General features: G+C 40.6%; 1 protein-coding gene across 2 annotated transcripts in view; it reads left to right on the top strand.

Annotated features, from left to right (window-relative positions):
* Positions 1-13,776, top strand: part of tgfb2 (transforming growth factor, beta 2) — a 40,036-nt gene extending 26,260 nt beyond the window's left edge. Inside the window, exons 3-8 of one of the 2 annotated variants that reach the window (XM_054782689.1) lie at positions 6,777-6,909; positions 6,995-7,105; positions 7,219-7,393; positions 8,411-8,564; positions 8,644-8,778; positions 10,780-13,772. In XM_054782689.1, coding sequence (XP_054638664.1) covers positions 6,777-6,909; positions 6,995-7,105; positions 7,219-7,393; positions 8,411-8,564; positions 8,644-8,778; positions 10,780-10,797 — 726 coding nt within the window. In that variant the 3' untranslated portion in view covers positions 10,798-13,772. Of the gene's footprint in view, positions 1-6,776; positions 6,910-6,994; positions 7,106-7,218; positions 7,394-8,410; positions 8,565-8,643 lie in introns of both variants that reach the window. The other variant, XM_054782691.1, reaches the window with a different exon arrangement.
* Positions 13,777-20,322: the final 6,546 nt, after the last annotated feature.

Consider the following 20,322-nt stretch of genomic DNA (forward strand, 5'->3'; position numbering starts at 1 on the left):
TGTACCTTCATTGAAGATGTGATTGTTGATGTGAGTGTTATTGAGGTGAGAAACACTATTGAATTCAAGAACTCATTCTTATGGCAAAACAGGAAGTTAGTGTCTGTGTGGTGTCTCGCTGCCACATCTGTCTTTGGGAACAGTCACATCAAATTCAATGAAGATAAAAGTAACCTTAAATGTTCATTTATCCCTTTCGGTCATCATTTAGTGTATATGTATTTGGAATTGCGTACTGCATGTCAAACAGTGGTCTTAAACTTGTGGCCACAGGGCATTTGCGGCCGGTTGGACCCTATTTTGTGGCCCTGTACTTGATGTCAAAATGTTATGTAAGTATGGTCCATATACCCTTGGGGAGCTAGTGAGCGGCACTTTAGCTTGCTTAAAGGAAGCAGCTCTTTAATTGAGGAACAGCCCGCATTGAACTCGCAGAGAGCTTGTCATACAGTGAAATGAACAGGGGGTCATTAGACAGAACATTAACTACAATCATGGTGCCAACACAAAACTGGCAGCACAACTTGTAACAGGTAAATAAACAGGTACATGCTGGGAGCCGGCATCAATCTGCTTCCGGCTTCCCAGCATGCTTGGAGGCACTTGTTTGGTAAAAAGTTGCTAAGTTACCTGTTTAGAGTTAACATTGGTGTTATTATTCCCTATCATAGTAGTCGATGCCCTGTGTATCTACCTGTTGCTGTGTGATGTTATTTATTTTATGGCACGGTGAGTCAGACTGCTATGTTGAGTAATGACTTCCTGTTTGTTGACAAGTTAGTCACTTTGTTGAAACGTAATTCCGAATTGAGTACTTGATGTGGCCCAGCCTCACCCAGAATCCAGACCTAAAGCAGCTCCCAGATTGAGTTTGAGACCCATGTAGCATATATTAATGAGTGTATTTTTAAAATTGTATATCACCCCTTTTTTGGAGAACGTTCTGTATAGTAAAGTTAACGTCCCGTTTCACAACACAGTACAACCCAGGGTTGTACAAGAGGCAGCCGTTCCTCGCACTTGTTCCAGACATGCCCAATTGCTGCCAGTTTGTCAGTGAATGAGAATATTCACAGCCTTTGTCAGTGACACGCCGTGCTTGTCTTGTCTCACGATTGTCAAATCTGAGCACAGCCGCTATAGTACGGAACATTTACAGGGACATAGCGGCTCGAAATACAGTGGGAAAATAAGTATTTGATGCAGAACAGCTTGGTAATTGGTGGGGAAAGACTTGTTGGCAGGCACTGAGGTCTTGTAGTTGGTCACCAGGGTTGCACACATCTCAGGAGGGATTTTGATGAGAGAAACAGCCCCAAAGCACGAATGTTTCCACCTCTGTGTATGACAGCAGGTGATGAGGACGATGTAAGTCAAGTTTTAGTGTAAATCGGAACGTATGCTTAAATTAAACATAAATTTACACCTAAGTCACTCCCACTATACACAGAACACGTGAAGAACAAATGAATACAGTCATAAAAAGATTAAATATAAGAATTGTCTGAAACGGTAATAAAAAGAGACAACTCCTTACTTTTATCCCCGTGGTTGGCTTTCACACAGGAAGGGGCATTGTATGAGAGGAAGACACAGGCTTATTGGGAGGAAGTCTCAATAATGAGACCGCTACGCTGCTGTACTTTCCATTTCATAGGAGCAGCTCCTTTCACATGTTCAAAACTACCATCTTTATCTTTGATGATGGTCGTGTCATTTGCGTGGCTTGGACGGGGCATGCAGCCAATGTTGACTGGCGTTTCTCCGCTTTCTGAGCATTTTGCATTTTCAGAAGTGTAATTTCACTTCACTTTTCACTTTCCTATTCTTTGATACATTGCCATCAGAAGATTCTTCTTCACGCTGAGACATTGGCTGAATCCCAATTGTACCCCGTCGCCGTTCCACTTCATCTTAACCCTACCCCTTAAAACTGAGGGCCAAGGGGAAGAAACCACTAAGAAATGGGACACCACCTGATTCTCATTATGTCATTAGCCTTCACCGCTTGCTGGCTGTGACGTAGGCAGATGAGAAAATTAAATTGTTTATAATAAATGTTTCCTCCCGTAAAGTAAAGTGCATATATTTCTACATGAATTCAGTGTAACATAGCCTATCTCAGAACACCTTCTCTTAAATACAACAAACACATTTGTACAAACTGTGACATTTATTGCAAAAACACAAAACAAAATAAATAACAGCTTACAACCTGCACTGCAACATTAATAAAAATAGACAATCTATCAAATATACATATGAAATACAAATAACAATATAACAAACTTTATGAACATCAACAAATGTATAAACCTTATCAAGCATTATTTCAAGGTTTAAAAACCTCCCTGATTTGGCCTTGCTCTCCTCCTGTCATTGATGTTCTCTCTCAGATTCTTTTGTAAGAAGGTCCAGAATGACGTTTTGTTGCATTTGACCCCAACCTGTCTACTGCATCAGGCTTAGCAACTGTGACTAACTTCCTTGTACATTTGTGGTAGAGTTTGTCGTGCTAAATAATTGTGACTGCAAAGCTCGCTGGACATTGCGAGTTCATTCTTTTCAGCATGTTTTTAAATCATTTTTTCCACTGTTGCAACGGGGACCATATCTGTAGCAATGTGATAGAACGCCGTTTTGTGTTGTGCCGGGAATTGTGCAGCTAGCACACAGCTTCAGGCATTCCCCGTATTGGACTTTGTGCCAAGTTTTAAGGTGGTGAACAAGATTTTTTTAATACTCTGAATTTGAAGTACCTTTTAAATTACTGAGCTACGACGGAGTATCAGGGCTCTGACTAATTCTTCCACCGCAGATGCTGTCACTTCTTCTGAGCAGCCGGGCTTCTGCTCCACCCCTCCCACCCTCCCCTTGCACGTACGGAGGGGTGTGTGCCAGGAGCTCACACACACCACAGAGAGATGAGGGAGATACAGCGCAAATCTCAGCTCAGCATCTCCTGCAAGAATGACACATATGCATGACTGATGGGCTACAGCTATTAACTCATTGTAAATACAATCATCATAGTAAAATTGTACAGTAATAGTACGCTGAAAAAAAATACAGAGTGATAGTGAAAAACTACACAGGACCACGTTAGATTAATTCATTCATTCATTCATCTTCTGTGCCGCTTATCCTCACCAGGGTTGCAGGGGTATGCTGGAGCCTATCCCACCTGACTTTGACAGGGAGAGGCGGGGTACACCCTGGACCGGTCGCCAGTCAACTGCAGGGCACATACAGACAAACAACCATTCACTCTCACATTCATTTAGAGTCACCAATTAAACTAACATGCATGTGGGAGGGAACCAGAGTACCCGGAGAAAACCCACGCACGCACGGGGAGAACATGCAGACTCTACACAGAGACGCCCAATGGAGATTTGAAGCCAGATCTCCTGACTGTGTGGCCGACATGCTATCTCACTAATGCGGCCCATCTAATAAAACATGAGTGACGTTACCATGAAAATGAATAATTATGATTAATTACTTACATTTATATGCTTCTTTCGGTCTCCGTTCTGCCGTCCTTCAGCTGGAATTAGGTGTCCAATTAAACTCCGCCTAGCGCTACGTTTCAAGTCTGGTCCACGACCACACTTGGTTTCTAGGGCTGTGTCCCTCGTAACACTTACCCCTTCCACTTTGATTTAAGGTGAATTGGGACACCACTTGATTCTTGTGAACGCACAAAACCAAGGGGTGAGGGCTAAGATGAGGGGTAAGGAGTAGAATTGGGATTCAGCCGTAATGAAAAAGTTAACTAAAGAGAACAAAAGTGATGTCCTTCCTAAATGTAGCGACACGTGACTTACCTCTTATTCTGCCTCACACACATAACTAGTTCTCTTTTTCTTTTTATACAATACTGTATTCATTGTATTAATTAGCGTTATTAATAAGTGCTACTAATAAGCACGCCGAAACCACAAAATGTCGTAACACGTAACACACCTGTAAGGATGGTGTTGCTCACGAGTCGATTTGAATGCCAATGAGGTCAATGAGGTCACATCTGACCACATGGCATTCTCCCAAGCCTTGTCTGAGTCATTGAGGTGTTCATTGGCAAATTTCACATGGGCCTGGGAACGTGACCAATGCTGTGCTGTCAAACAACCGCTATAGTGGAAATGTCCTGACGTAGAACATCGAACATTTTTTTTAAGCTTCCATGCTCTTTCCAAACAGTACTCAAGTACTACTTTATTACAAAAGTGTTTCCAACACATTGGGGAATTATTTAGATTTGTGAATTGACCCTGTAGTCACCCTGGGCCTGGCTATGGGTCGGTCTGTCTGCACCAGCCGGTCTCCATGCTATGTTTACATCCAGACAAGGGGATGACAGCTGGGCTAAACACAGCTCCAAACAGAGAGACTTTCTCATGCAAACATGCCTGTAAATGTATTAGGGAGGAAGGGACAGGCCGGTACAATGAGGCAGACCTGATAAAATCCACTCTGGAGACATCCATCACAAACGCACTCATCTAGACATGTTTGAAAGTGTAAGAGCCTCTGAAGTAGTGTAAAGACTTTCTGTGATAAATATGTGGGGGACATTTACATACATCCTGCCAAACTAATTGGTGGGTTTCTCTAATTACAATGACCCTGATAGACATCGAGGTCACACTGCATATGCTTTTAAATGTCTAATTTCTGAAGTTGGTTTGGATTTTCTGTTTCTAAATACAGTATGTTAGTTATCTTCATTCAAAGCCATGCATTATCTTATGTATGTATAAGTGTGTCACTGTATCAAACATAAATCAAATAGAGATCATTTTCAGTTATATTATAACTATTTTAATTAATATTATTAATGACAGAAGCACCACTATGAGACAGGGAATTCACCGATTATTGTCTAGTATCAGTCTCATAAGCTTGAGGTTAAGAACAAACGGAATTATAATTAATAGCTAAATTAGTAACAATTACCAAATGGAATAAGTGAAAGTGAAGATATCATGAGCATGCTCGGTACACACGATAAAAGGAATGTCCTTTGTTCATGTATGAGGGGTCTGTTGCATGTATGCAGAGATATTCCATATTAGCGGGAGATTAAAAGCTTCTTTTGACCTCAAGAAAGGTTATTCACTACATGTGATCAATAGATGTAAACTGATGTTAGTGGTCAGTAATGAAAAATGACTTTGCATTTTGCCCTGTGTCTATAGAAGCATGCCTACACATCACATCGCCAACTGAGCAAAGCAATCCCCAAAATGGTATTAGTAACAAATCCACACAAAAAAACAAACCTATTCTGCAATATTCAGCAGCGAGATCCAACAGCTTTAATGTCATCAACACCAATGATAAATAATGGGATTTTATTATGATTTCTTTTATGTGCCCATTTACTATTGTTACCACTGTCAATTAATTGTGCTTAAATCTCAATTTCTCAAGTCCACTCCTTATCAAAATGTTAAGAGTAGTTGAAAATTTCCAAGAATTCAGATTTTGCACTGTTAGATCTTAAGGAGGTCCAAAGTAGAGCTTCAAAATGCAAAAAAAAACAAAAACAAATGGGAGCGAGACAAAAAAATGTTTGAGTAAGCAATTTATTGCAAACAAAAATTAAACTGAAATAGAAACAAAACTTGAAACCCTCCTAAAATAGAAATACAACTTTCAAAAAAAGGACTCGGTAATCTTGTTAATCACCTCAAAAATGAGTTTGGGCATGCTTGATGCTAGTGTTTCCCAGATGCTAGTGGGACTGTTGCTTCCGGTGGCGAAGATGGCTTTTCTTCCTTTTTGCATTTTGAAGCTCTGTTTAGAACCTCCTTAAGATCCAACGGTGCAAAATTAAAAATGTCAAATCTTGCAGTTTTTCAGCTGGTCTTAACATTTTGATCAGGAGTGTATCACAATTCACAGCAAAAAAGAAGATGTGAATTAAAACTGCAGGAATTGTGTTTTACACATTAGATAAAGATGAGCCAAAATAAACATGGTTCTGAAGGACAGGATAGCAAAATAATAGAGGTCCGTCCGCCATCTGGTTCCGCTCTCGCTACTCCTCACAGACCTGGCCAATCAATCAAAGAGGAGGGAGGAGGCTGGCTTGACCTCAGTTAGCTAAAGTAATTGTTGTGTCTTGTTTTGATAAATAGGACTATTCATTGTTTTGATACTCGTTTTCCTTTGTGATATATGCTGCTGCACACCTAATATAGTTTTGTGGGGTTGAGAGTCAAAATTGTGCAAAACCGTCAGTGTACAAACTGCAACTACACTTGTTCTACTGCTATTTCATTTGTTTTGGGGGGATTTTTTGACAATTCGGCAGTCGACATCATGTGTGCCACAGCCATACTGTAACTGTTTTAAATCCAAATACGGTCTTCTTAAAGTCAGTCACGTTGTATTTTTTTCAAAAATGTCACACTTTCATCTGAGCATTATACAGTTTTCGCTATCTCACATCTGGTTTGCGGATCGTAGGATAGACAGAAATATAAATAGGAAAAAAATAGAAAATAAATAGAAATATAAATAGGAAAAAAAGGAAAATAAATAGAAATAATATTAAAATAGAAAATAAGGAAACATAATGGTTTATGACTTTTAAGTATGTGGGTTTAAGTTAGAAAGGCAATGCCCGAAGTAGCCCGCACTAGTCTTTTACACAGATATTAAGGTATCTAAAACAACTGGAAAATTGACAAATTACGAATCATTGTAATGGTTTGTATTTTAGGTGTTAGATTTGATGTTTTACTCTTCTGTACTCTGCACAGATTTTAACACACAAAGACCTGACATCCCCAACGCAACGATATATTGACAGCAGAGTAGTGCGAACACAAACAGAAGGCGAATGGCTGACTTTTGATGTGACTGAGGCTGTGAGTGAATGGATGAACCACAGAGGTGAGTGCATGCATTTCCCCTCACTTGTTATTAGATGTATACCATTGTGACATCACCTTGTTGTTTGACATTTATCTCTCCTTAGACAGAAACAGTGGATTCAAGCTCACCCTACACTGTCCATGCTGTACTTTTGTACCATCAAATAACTACATCATTCCCAACAAGAGCGAGGAGCTGGAGGCACGGTTTGCAGGTTATTTGATCTGAAAGCTTGTTAATCAATGTTCGATTACAATTTCTCAACTACCATAACCAACAATGTCTGTAGTCTGCTGCAGCCGATTGATCCATGTGTCATGTTTGTAGGTATTGATGACAGCTTCATCCACGGTGGTGACCTAAAAGTATTCAAGAGGCGGCGCCACAGTGTTAGGGCTCCTCACCTCCTACTCATGCTGCTGCCCTCATATCGGTTGGAGTCTCCGTTTCACCCCAAAACCCACCGAACAAAGCGAGCCTTGGATGCAGCTTACTGCTCCAGGTACTGAGCTACCCAACCATTGAAGCAATATGCTATTAAACATATTGTGGGTGGGCCACAGTAGACAGTCCCACAGTAGGGCTGATTTCCTTGAAGTTCACTCAGCATGCTTTGCACAGACATACTGTACACGCTGAGATCAAGTCTACGGTAACAAGCAATATTAGTGACAATTATTCTTTGTAGTGAATGAACATTAACGAGCTGCTCTGCACACCTTTTTGATGTAATGTGGGATTTATGTGATCGATTATAATGTTAATTTCATGGACTGATCTATTTAACTTATGAGCCGTACTTAGAAGCGTCATAAACAGGTTTTCTATACTCTTAACTGTGAAACTATTCCATTTACTAATCAGGAATTCTACTTCACGGAAATTCAGTTATCACCGTTGGGTCCACCAGTTATCTGTGATAAACGAGGGATTTCTATGATTGCGACTGGTTTTGCGATAAAAGAGGTCGATAATTTAGGTTTGATTCAAGTTAAATATGTGCGAGTCATCTGACTTGACTCGACGAATCTGACATTGCACTCGTTGCCATGCAATGATTGACAGCGCTCAGCAGAATAAGAGAATTAAATGGCAGAATTCACCTGCTCATCTGTCAATCCCTGGTGGTGTAACTTATCATTAATGGCACAGCTGCTGCCATTTAAGGCAGAGGGTGTGGGGTTGATCACAGGCCGAACAGTTTTTTAAAATTATTCTGTAATTTGTTATACTCAAAAACATGCATCTAACTAAATTCTGGTTGAAGTCCAGTCGTCTAAAAATAGCTTCTAATAGGCCAGTTAGGCCCTAAAGATGTGGTGACCACAGCTGCCCAAAGAAGGCCCAATGTGATTTTTTAACATTTTTTTTTCATGAGGCCCAGAATCGTTGGTGGCTCCCTTGTTTGTGTTAGTCATCTTGTAACGCTTACTGTATCGGACAAGTCACATAAGAGCAGAATGCTGTGTCTCACACTGCAGTTCACCAATTACCTTCTTGTCCTTTTCATGAATAATAGAAACGTTCAGGACAACTGTTGCTTAAGGTCCCTCTACATCGACTTTAAGAAAGACCTCGGCTTTAGGTGGATTCATGAGCCCAAGGGCTACGAGGCCAACTTCTGTGCCGGAGCCTGTCCTTATCTATGGAGTGCTGACACACAACATTCCAGGGTACCGTAAGATTCACAAAGCATCATCCTTTAGTCATTCTGTCAGCCGTGTGATCATTTGATTGTAATTGTGTTTCCAGGTGTTGGGCCTGTATAACACCATTAACCCAGATGCATCAGCGTCACCCTGCTGTGTGTCCCAGGACCTGGAACCCCTCACCATCCTGTACTATATCGGCAAGACTCCCAAAATAGAACAACTCTCCAATATGAAGGTCAAGTCTTGCAAGTGCAGCTAGAAACTCTTAGCACAACCCACGCCCACTTTCCTTCACACAATGTGCAGCCGCAGCCTCTTCTATTTCCGCATACATGCGGACTCAAGTGTCATGTGCACCGGCAATGCTTCCAAACACACCGAACACCATTGGCATGACATACTCAAAAGACTTTGACACCAATGCACAGTGTCTACCACAATGGCTCACGTTGCTTAACGCGGCAAATCTGGGCTTGTGGGTTGATATTTTCATGAGGAACACGAGTCCACGTTGCAATGTGCTGTCAATTTGCGGTGCCCTACTTGGCTCTCTAAGCACGAGCGCCTGTTGGCTATCAGATGTCAACATTCAGCCTTTTAGACCCAATAAACCCTCTTCTCTTGGAAGAGAAACATTGCAGTCATTTTGGTGCTAAGTAAAGGGCATTGTTCCCATGCAGACATATTTAATGCTGGAAGATAAAGACATCCCGAATACTTTGTTATAAAAATGACAACCGTGAAATAATGGACATGTTTCTACACGACATGGGCAGTGACGTGTGCGCAGTATGTGGACCACACCACGGTCACAAACAGTTTTAGTGAGTTTGACAATATCGGCTACAGATAACAGATGTGTGTCTCATTCGATCAGTCCAGTTTAGTTTAGCAAAACTGCTCTGTTATTTTTATTGTATTATTTTTATGACCAAATTTGCTACATTCACGACGGTCGGCTTCACCACACAAATCGAATAAAACCTGCCAAATGACAACCGTGACGAATTGTCATAATGAACAAGTGGCTTTACAAGTCGATGCCCTTTTGTTTGTCTTTTGAAGGCCAAGTCAACACGAATCACCTCACGCACTTGTCACACCAGACATGAGAGTTAAGGCAAACACTGGAGGTTTATGTGAGAAGTATGAAGGTTCATTTGTTCCTTTATTGCCAGAGCTTTTTTTTTGGAGACGCTGACTTTTGTGGACTGGATTTTTTTTCCCCCGTCAAATTATGCTGACGTTTTAATTGAATAAAAATGTGTAAGCAAAATGAAGGCATTTTGAAATTGAGTTAATTAAAATACAGTGTTCTAAAATTCAGTGCAAATAAATATTTTGGATGTTTTAAGACTCACAGATGGGCTTCAGGTAAATTAAGACGATCGCTCAGAACCAGTAAGTGTCATGTGACGCGACAACGACACGACAAAAATTGGATGTGTGTCTTGAAAAAATATATTCATATATTTGCACTGAATGTTTATAAACTATACATTTTTATTAACAGAATTTTTATAAACTGAATCTTAAAACACTGTATTTAAAAAAAAAAAAAACAATTACACACGCATTTTGATGAATGACTGACATTTTCACCATAATTTGATGTGGAGAAAAAAACGTTCCCAAAATTCAAATTCAGTGTCTCTAAACAGCTGTGGTAATAAAAGAAAAAAAAATCTTCTATCTGTGTCTATATGTGAAGTAATAGAAATGTCATAGCTCCACCCTCAGCATCCATCCATCGTTTTGAGGGCTCTCTTATCCACAGTCCCATCCCCATTTGAAAGTGTTGTGTCTGTTTTTATATACTTCGTACGTTAATGTATTCTTGGTTTTGCTATTTAAGATGTTCGTGCTTGCGTGCTTCAGCACCCGAAACATTTTGAATAAGGTAGAACAGTGGGAACTCTTGCATTGATGGAAATGCAACCTCGACATTCTTTTCTATGATACAGGTGCTGGACCTATTTATTAATATTTTCATGATTGTCAGAAAAGGTCACCAGAAGAGATGTCATGTTAGAAATGCATTAATTTAGTTGAAATTGTACAGTGGAACCTCAGTTACCGTCCGCCCCGGTTAGCATGTTTTTTTTTGGTTAATGTAAAAAATGTAGGCCAAACTTTTGCGTCAGTTTACGTACATTTGCTGGTTAGTGTAAAATCTTGTCGTGTTATTAATATACTGCTTGAGTCCAACTCTGTTCTTAATGTATTTTTATTACAGAATATCCTTAGCTTCTAAAAAAGAAGCTTAACTTGCTAACACAATAGCAACCGGACCGGAAGTCAGCTGCGTCGCCTGTCAGAATCAGTAAGTAAGTATGCTTACACAAACAAGGAATTTGACTTTGGTTAAATTAGCTCTCACTGTGCATATACACAACACTTAAGAAAGAAATAATGAAAAAGTAGATTAACATGTGCAAAAGGGGATAACAAAAAAACAGGGGAAGAAACTGTCTCTGTGCCTGCGGGGTGGAGTTTGAACGGTTGTTCGGGGTCTGCAGTGATGTTCCCTGCCCACTTCCTGGCCCTGGACCGATACAGGTCACCTATAGAGGGAAGGTCGGCTCCAATTATGTTTTCTACAGACCTCATGGTCCTTTTTAGTCTGTTCCTGTCCTGAACCAAACCAGACAGTGTCTATGATGTTAACACAAAACATGTTTTTCTAATTTTGCATGCATAAAACAATTCTAAATGCATATAAATGATGAATGAAAGTGATACATGAACATTTCAGGTAACTTTTACCTTCATTGAAGATGTGATTCTTGACGTGACTATTCCCAAAGACAGGATGTGGCAGCGAGACACCACACAGACACCACCTTCCTGTGTCGTCATGAGTTATTTCTTGAATTCAATCATACTTCTCACCTTCTTGATCAAAATGCTGGCACTTGCAACTTTCTTTGGCTCCATTTTGGGTCACTGAGGTGAGAAACACTATTTCATTGAATAACTCATGGTAAAACAGGAAGGTGGTATTCGAGTGGTGTCTCGCTGCCACAATGTGTCTTTGGGAACAGTCACGTGAAATTCAGTGAGGGTTTTGCCTTAACATTTTTGGTTTTCTGGAACAGATTAATTGGATTCACATGACTTCTTACGGGAAAAATGTATTCAGTTGGCGTCCATTTCAGTTAGAGTCAGACCTTTTGGAACGAATTCATGACGCTAACCAAGGTTCCACTGTATTAGTGTTGAACATCAGTCCTGGTAAGAGTTTATGGAAGCATCCATCATAAAAGCATTGTTGCAACCCAATGACTGCAGCATATAAAAAATATACAACAGTTTTGAGTTACCTATCAATAAGAAAGAGAAACATTTAACACGCTAAATTTTTGACAGACCCAAGACCTTTGACCTTGAGGCTGATTGATTGATTTCAGACACCTTACTATTAGTATTAGTGGTCGAGTATGTTGGTATCAAGGGCATGGAAGCAACTGTTATAATGCATGTCAACATATTACATTAATAACAGTATTTATTACTGGAAATGCAAATTCTGTTTATTTTTTTCCTCAAAAATGATCTCCCAGGAATAGCAGTGACTCTCATACTTGAAGTGGAGTTCCTCCACTTTAGCTCCTTTTAAACAGACATGAATTGAAATGGATATGAAATTAGTAAAAATTAAGTAAAAGAGAAAGTTAGACTGTGTTTAAGCGTAAATCAGACATATGTGCTTTGCTGTCATGACTATTTACAGGAATCGATGGGGATAAACTAGAAATGTGCAAAATTAGTTATTTGCTAGTTTGTTGGGAAACCGAAATGTTTTTGTTTTTTTTTTAATAATAGTACTCGATTCAAGTACTGTTAACTTGTAAGTCAACGTAAAAGATAAAAGGTAAAAATAGACATTTTTTTATGGGCGTATCAATTACTTGGCTGCATTTTTGCCATTCGCTGAATGTAGCCCCCACAAAAAGCGGGGAGGTATTATACTGTATATTTGTATGAGTTGACATAAATTAGCCAACATTTCCATGTCATTCCTATTAAAAGTGCATATAGAATATTTCAAAACTTCTTCAACAAAAAGTTTATTTTCTGCAAGTTGAGTATGAATCCAATACGATGTAGATGTCTGTGAGCGCCATGTATGAAAGTGTGCCACACAACACACTGGACTATTTTTGTACCCCAATACTAAGGTTAGATTCTAGGAACGACTTTTTTGTTTGTTTCTTTGTTGTTTCATGTGCTCCACAGAATAAAACCCTGATTTTGCCTATTTTAAAGATTTTGCTTCCGAGAAGAAGTCAACTTGAACAAGATTTGAAAACATGACAAAAGCAGTCAAGCGGTCCGCTCGGTTCGAGCCTGTAATGATGTCATCACTGTGGCATATTGTTGCCAATTGGAGGCTTTTGTTTCGTACACAATGTCTGTCTGTCATTTGCTTTTAAAACAAATTGCACTGATGCTGTTTTATTTTTAGTACGTTGAAATAAACAACTTCATTTTTGTAGCTAGGCCGTGAAATATCCCCTCCCCCTCCTTTTTCGCAAGAGGGAGTGTCGCCTCATTCGGGCATTTGGACTTTCTAAATAAAACAACAAATTTCTAGGCATTTGAGGCATATTTTGTCATGGTAGATGATGTTGTTTCTGTGTGTACTTGTTATTTTGATGTGATGATGTTATTGTAACCCACTATACTGTAATATAATACAGTATTTTGGTGGTGCTCTTGTGGTAAATAAATTATTTAAGTTTCAAGGAAGCCGTTGTTACGTGTTGCATTACAGAAACCATCAGACTATTTGCATGATGTTGCAGCTTTTCATGAAACCGTCACCTATCAGTGTTTTCCCTACATTCGTCAGAGGCGCCTCACCACGAATGCATTGAACAGCCACGAATAAACTTGGCACTACCTGTTCGCCCTTGCTCATAAACACAACATATTGAGACTGTCGGTAAATGGATCTTGTTGTTGTAACTCTGTGCAGTAGATGACATAGTAACTGCTTCTTACCGTACCTGGTCTGCCAGAAAAGAAGATGTAGTGGGAGGGATCAGTTGCGATGTTTTGCGGCATAGAAAATGGAAGGATGGATGCTATATTTGTCCAAACAAATGAACATTTTGTTGTATCAGGCATTACAGTAAAATGAACAAAAAACTGAAGAAACAAGGTCGGTCTAATACTTTTTTCCATGACTGTACATGCATTTTTGGTCAAATCATTTTGTTTCATCAAAAGGCACAGACTTACTGTATATACTGTAGTTTCAATTTTCTAGCACATACAGCCTTTATGGCATTTGAGGTTCAACTGTATTCTAAGGCCTCAATAATAAGAATAAGAATAATAATACCCCCAGTATGAACATAAATGGCTTTATTTCTTCCTGCCAATTGCTGAAACTGCAACGTGATGGAGCAATACTTCATAAATCAAAGCTAGATGCCAGTGTGTGTAGTTGCAATGGGCTGCTTACGCATACAAGTGTGACTAATACAGTGGCAGGGTTCATAGTGAAGAAATAATAGTACATAAATCTGCAGTTAAAAGTTCAGAGGCGGTTAATGCTGCATTCATATTTTCCATGCTCATCTTCTGCAGAGGAATACAGTATGTCTTGTGCACCAACACTAAAATCCTATTTAATCTGTGGACATAAAAAAAATGTGATGACAAAGTGTAATAAAAGTAACTTAATAAATAAAAAACAGTACGTCCAAACACTCAAAAAAATATATATTTTGAACCCTTTAGAGGGAAGCTAATCACGATGTCTTCAGTCATGCTAAGAGGACATGATATTACAGAAAGCATACATAATAATAGTTCCTGCGATTTCAACATGAGACAAATATGGTATTTCCTTTGGTAGTTTTCACAAATATGAGAAAAAAAAATCAGCCCCCAAAAAAGTTACACCAAACTTAGAATTGTAGGCACTGGCTCACACTAAGCCATTCATACTCTGCTGGACTTGGGCACGATTCCACCTCCCTCTCCTGGCCCCTGTTGGCCTCTGCTCACACTGAGCATTTGTGCTACGGCCTCTCCCGTGCTACGGCCCGTTATTTTGGAATTCACATTCTATTGACATTAAATATTGGTGGGGATCAACAATGACAGGACAAATAAAAAACACACAATATCTCTCTAGGCTGCAGATTAGTGTACATTAAAACATATTACGACACTATATACATAACATAAATAGCAGAGGCCAGGTATGGTGCTGATCTCAGAAGCCTCCAAGCAACTATTCCAGAACCAGAGAAAGAGGGCAAAGTATGCCGAGTTGGCGGAAGTATGTCGGAGCAACAGATGGCAAGTCAGGAGGCAAAGGGCTATCACAGAGGCCACTGAGACAGCAGAGTTCTCCTCAAGGTGGCTGTAGATCACGAAAGGAGATCTGTGGGTGGCGTAGCGCTACCTGGATACAAGCATGAGCCTGATAAACCCCGGCTGGGTCGCCTGGTTGAGAGTGTCTGGTGAATGAAATACCAAGTGACCCCCAGGGGACATCACTGATGATGTGTCCAGGTCACATCACAAGATGTGTGCTGATCAAATTACGTTACTGGCGCATTGACACTTAGCCAGAACGCACCGCTATTAGCTATTAGCTATTAGCCGCCTAGCGATTAGTTTCACCTCAGACTCGGCTGCAGCGCGTCGGCGTCGCGCTCACAACACCTCAGACCACTACAAAAAAAGGAAAACTACATATACAGTATGAGCTGACACCACTGCTGCTGTGTTTTTATTTTTGGAAGTTTTTGAAAGTTTGGAAAAGTTAACGCTAGGTGTAGGCATTTTGCTATGAGAAATCCATGCACCGAGGAAGGAAATTCCGTCAAAATGGCCAAAATACGGTAAGTATTACATGTTATCATGAATGTACTTGTCACTACATGGCCACAGCATGTATATAAAACCATAAAACCTTGTTTGAGGTTTTTGGAGGTGTTTTAATTGCGGCCCTTGTAGGCGGCATAGGTGCAGTAATGAGCTGTCTGTTTTTATATCTTTTAAAGACGCGTGTGTTCATGTCTCACATGTGGATTGTGGATGATGGGCAAAATTCCAAAGACCTTACTGTTTTGTGTTTTACCTCCATCCATATAGCCTCAATGTCTCCATTTTTTTGTATTGTTCTTTATCAGTCCTTCTTTATCCCCTCTATACCCTGCCTTCTTCCTGCCCTTCCGCTCTTTCTTTCTCCCTTTTTGACCGATAAACAGGCAACACAGCGGAAAGGCTACGGGCCAGGAAACCATTGTGGCTCAGTCAGGGAAACTGTCTACCCAAGACAGGAAACTCTTGTTAATATATGTGTCTTTATGAGCTTTTTCAGTGCTGCCATATACAGTGAGGGAAATCATTATTTCATCCCCTGCTGATTTTGTAAGTTTACAACAACATAAACAGCATTAACAGCCTATACATTTTTGGTAGCTTTGTTTTAACAGAACATAAACCAAAAAATCCAGAAAAAAAATGTGAAATAAATCTGATAAATAAATTTGTATGTGAGTGTGTGATCCCCAAGTAAATCGTGGCTCGGTACTTGGTGGGGAAACTCGTGTTGGTAAACACAGAGATTAGGCGTTATCTTCTGGTTGGTCACTAGGATTGCACACATCTCAGGAGGGAATTTGGTCCACTTCTCTTTACAGATACTCTCCAAATCCTGAAGTTTCCTTCCACAGGTTTTAATGCCCATAAAATTGGCTAGGCCACAACAGGATCTTGATGCCCTTCTTGAGCCACTCCCCCTGTTGCCTGCCTGTACATTTTTTTTATCATTGGATAATTGGATTATCATGTTGGAAGACTCATTCATAACCCATCGTTGGTGTTCTGGCTGAGGCCAGGAGGTTATCATCCAAGACTACGGTACAAGGCTGCGTTCATCGGCCTCTCGATGTGGTGAGGTCTTCCTGTACCCTTAGCAGAGAAACAGCTCCAAAGCAGAATGTTTCCACCTCCATGTTTGACAGTGGGAATGGTGTTCTTGGGTCATATTCAGCATTTCTCTGCCTCCAAACACTTGGAGTCCTGTTGATGCCAAATAACTCAATTTTGGTCTCATCTGACCATATTCTTCCAGGTTTTCAATATCATACCAAATGTGAGGCATTGGGATAGGCATGTCATAGTTTGGGGCAGCTGGATGTTGTAACGTCTACGTAGCAATAATGATCATCCTATAACATATACATATCACCCTTTGTGCGGTCCCAGAACCACAAATCCAGTATACTATATCATAGTACAGGAAACAGCGAAGACAATCCGATTCAAACAATGATGATGGAATTAGGGATACCCAATTTTGGTCTTTGCTTTGTGCATTTTGCACTTAAATACTCCTGCCTCTGTGATGAACCATAAAAGTCGAATTAATGCATTTTTAACCTACGCATCATTTTTTTTTTTTACTTTCTACATGCTGGAGTTCTAAACCTATATTCACGTACTCTCCTCTGACATGTCACAGGATTCGACTCTATCTCAACTTGTCACAATCAGACACAGACAGATGGCTCCAAATCTTGGTCAGTTTGACAGTAAATGCCCCAATCAAGAAGGGGGTTCGATCTCCATGGGACAGTTCAGACGTACTCGCGTCACTGCTGCTGCTCTGACAAAGCCGTGCCCAAACAACACAGAGACTGCGATCCAATCCACGTTTCAAACAGCAGTCTTCCACTCTGATGACTGTGAACACACAAATGAAATGTAGGTCAACCAGAACCTGGCAGTGCTATAAAGATCTCATAAATTACTGTGATTTGACTTTTCTTTTTTTCCCGATCAGTATCACAGTTCTAAAACAATAGACAGCAACTACGGGTCCACAAAGGAAGTCACGCATCCACGCACTTCTGTTAATCCCCCGTTCAATCAGGCGCCAACTCATTAGCCACTGAACCTGACGATGCAAGAATCTCCATTCATTGCAACATAATCTCTGCACCTGCCATGTGGACTGTGCCAGAGCTATACGATAATGAAGAGGAGAGCAAAGTATTAAAATAACAGCTGAGACTGTAAGTACTTCAGGACAATGACTTTGGGTTAGATACAAAAATATGGGGATTGAGATTGGAGCAAAGGTTGGTAGAAAGCTGTCACTCTGCTTCCAGGTTTTGTTGAGCAAGAGACCAAACCCTCAACTCAGTCCCTAACAAGCCGAATGGTTGATATTTATTGTGGAATATCTGTAATGCAATGTATGATTTTAGTGCACCACTGACTGATAATACAGAATGATCATTATAGAGCACGATTTATGTTGTTTGATAATACAATAGGAGGCTGCAGGGATCTGCTAGACTTCCAGCCATACCAGTCTCTGATTAATGACATGAACAAACTGCAGCACAAAGGCTTGCTGCTTTGTCATTGTTTCCCTTCACCGTATAAATGTCAGAGTGACGGCGCCAGTCACAAAGAATGGTCATATAGTTTTTTCTAAACCTTGGCCCAAACTATCAAACACAAGTCCAATCTTTCCAAAAGCAGGCATAAAAACCCTTCCAGAATTTCTTCACAGTAAAGCAAAAATGAAAGCAGCAGATCGAAACGATTTGTTTGTAAGGCATGAGCAGGAGAGACATTGCCTTTATGGAGTTTCCATTTAGACATGTCGTATTCCCCAACACACTTTCCAATGTTCCCCCATTTAACATTACTTGTCACACATAACCCCTGTACGGTGGCTGAGTAGTACAAAACAAATTACAATTACGCCATCCGGAAGGGAAATATACCAAATCCCACATTTACAGGAAATGATAACAATTCGACCAATCTGATACGGGGATTCGGTACATTCCTTTCCCAGTTCAAGTCAGCGGTACACTTTTCCAAATTGTGAAACAAATTACAATTCCTCCAAGCTATGTTGGATGTGGCAAGAGCGAGCGGAGAAGATTCCTCATTCATGTGCTGCATAAAGTTGTACCAAACGGTTTACAGTTTAAATCAGCTCTCATGGAATTAGACTGAAAAATACTTGTGATCGCATTTGGCCAATTAAAACGTGTTTCCAAACATAATTTGGTGACTTTGCGCAAAGCTAGTTAGCAAGCCAGCCTTCTAGCTTTCTGCTAAGCTCAAACTAAATGCTCTGATAAGCAATGGATGCTTTGGTTAGTATCTCATACCAGATCGCTTTTAAATGTTTTCAGCCCCCAGTGCAGAATGTAACCCTCTTTAACATTATTACACTTTCTCAATACACCCCAAGGCACCCGGGGGTGGGGTAGGGTGGGTGCGGGGGTGCAGAGCTCTGTTTTAACCCAGATTTCTTTCTAATTACAGTCTGTTTTTATTTTAAGTGGAATTTTAAACATACAGCGCTAAAGTTGCACAGGGTCAGCGAACCCACATGGAATAGTGGTTACTCAATCTGCATGTTCTCATCCCTGACTTCACGCAAACGTGGTTTATAGTGAATTGTGCCTGGGGGTCAAAATACCGCCCCATGGCCCACCCACACCATTTCCACATGGTTCTCCTTGTTACAGCTCAATGGGAAAACAGAAATATAAACTGTCAAGGACCAATTGTGCACTGCAGGCCCATTCCCACGCTTCAAAAATAAAAGACAGCGGTGGATAGGGATGGGTATTGTTTTCGATGTGATTGCTGACGACAAATTGATATGAAGATGCTTACAAGTAATAGTATCTCAGGGTCTTATTCACAAGTGAGGGGAGGTTGGAGCGTGAGGTTGACAGGCAGGTCGGAGGAGCGTTGACAGGAATGCGGTCGCTTTACTGGACCGTCGTGGTGAAGGGAGAGCTGAGCCGGAAGGCAAAGCTCTCAATTTACCGGTCGATCTATGTTCCCTCCCTCACCTATGGTCATGAGCTTTGGGTCGTGACCGAAAGAACGAGATTGCGGATACGAGCGCCTGAAATGAGTTTCCTCTGTAGGGTGGCTGGACTCACCCTAAGAGATGGGGCGAGGAGCTCAGTCATCCGGGAGGAGCTCAGAGTAGAGCCGCTGCTCCTTCACATCGGGAGGAGCCAGGTGAGGTACCGGACGCCTCTGTGGTGAGGTGTTCTGGGCATGCCCAGCCGGGAGAAGGCCCCCTGGGCAGGCTTAGGACATGCTAGGACACTATATAGAACTCAGTGTGTGGGTGTGTGTGTATCAGGGGTTCACTTGATGGTACTGTTGTAGTCAAGACCACATAAAGCAAGACCAAGGCAATGCAAAACCTGCTGCAGGTTTAGGGCTTATGTTTGAATTTTTTCTTGTAAATCTACAAAAGGTGAGGTGATAGTATTAATAATGCATGGAATAAACAGGGGAAACAGTGTCAAATATTTTCTTTGGGTCTGTTGTGTATAAAACAAGATTGCATGTTATCGCATTGGGACATGCAAAACTGTGTCACAAATATGATGAAATCATACAAAACGGTGGAACTTACGGTTCAGCTGCTGTGATTTCCAAAGTATAACACCTCATTGTGCACCAAACACACTTTGCTGCATCCAAAACACGCACTTTGACCAAACTCTGACACAACATGTACGCGTGGCAAACATAACGAGCGTTGTCCACATAAAATGTGACTAAAATGGAATCAAGAAAGAGTATAAGCAAATGAGCTGACCTCTTACCTAAATACAATTCATCCGTTCCAGACACAAACATATTAACAAATACATTTTATAGACAATAATTATGAAGAAAACAATGTGAAATAATTATAAATGACGAATGGATGGAACTTATTGTTGATGCGGCCTTATTGTGTATCCTG

The sequence above is a fragment of the Dunckerocampus dactyliophorus genome, chromosome 7 (assembly GCF_027744805.1).
Source record: "Dunckerocampus dactyliophorus isolate RoL2022-P2 chromosome 7, RoL_Ddac_1.1, whole genome shotgun sequence".
Taxonomy (NCBI): Eukaryota; Metazoa; Chordata; class Actinopteri; order Syngnathiformes; family Syngnathidae; genus Dunckerocampus; species Dunckerocampus dactyliophorus.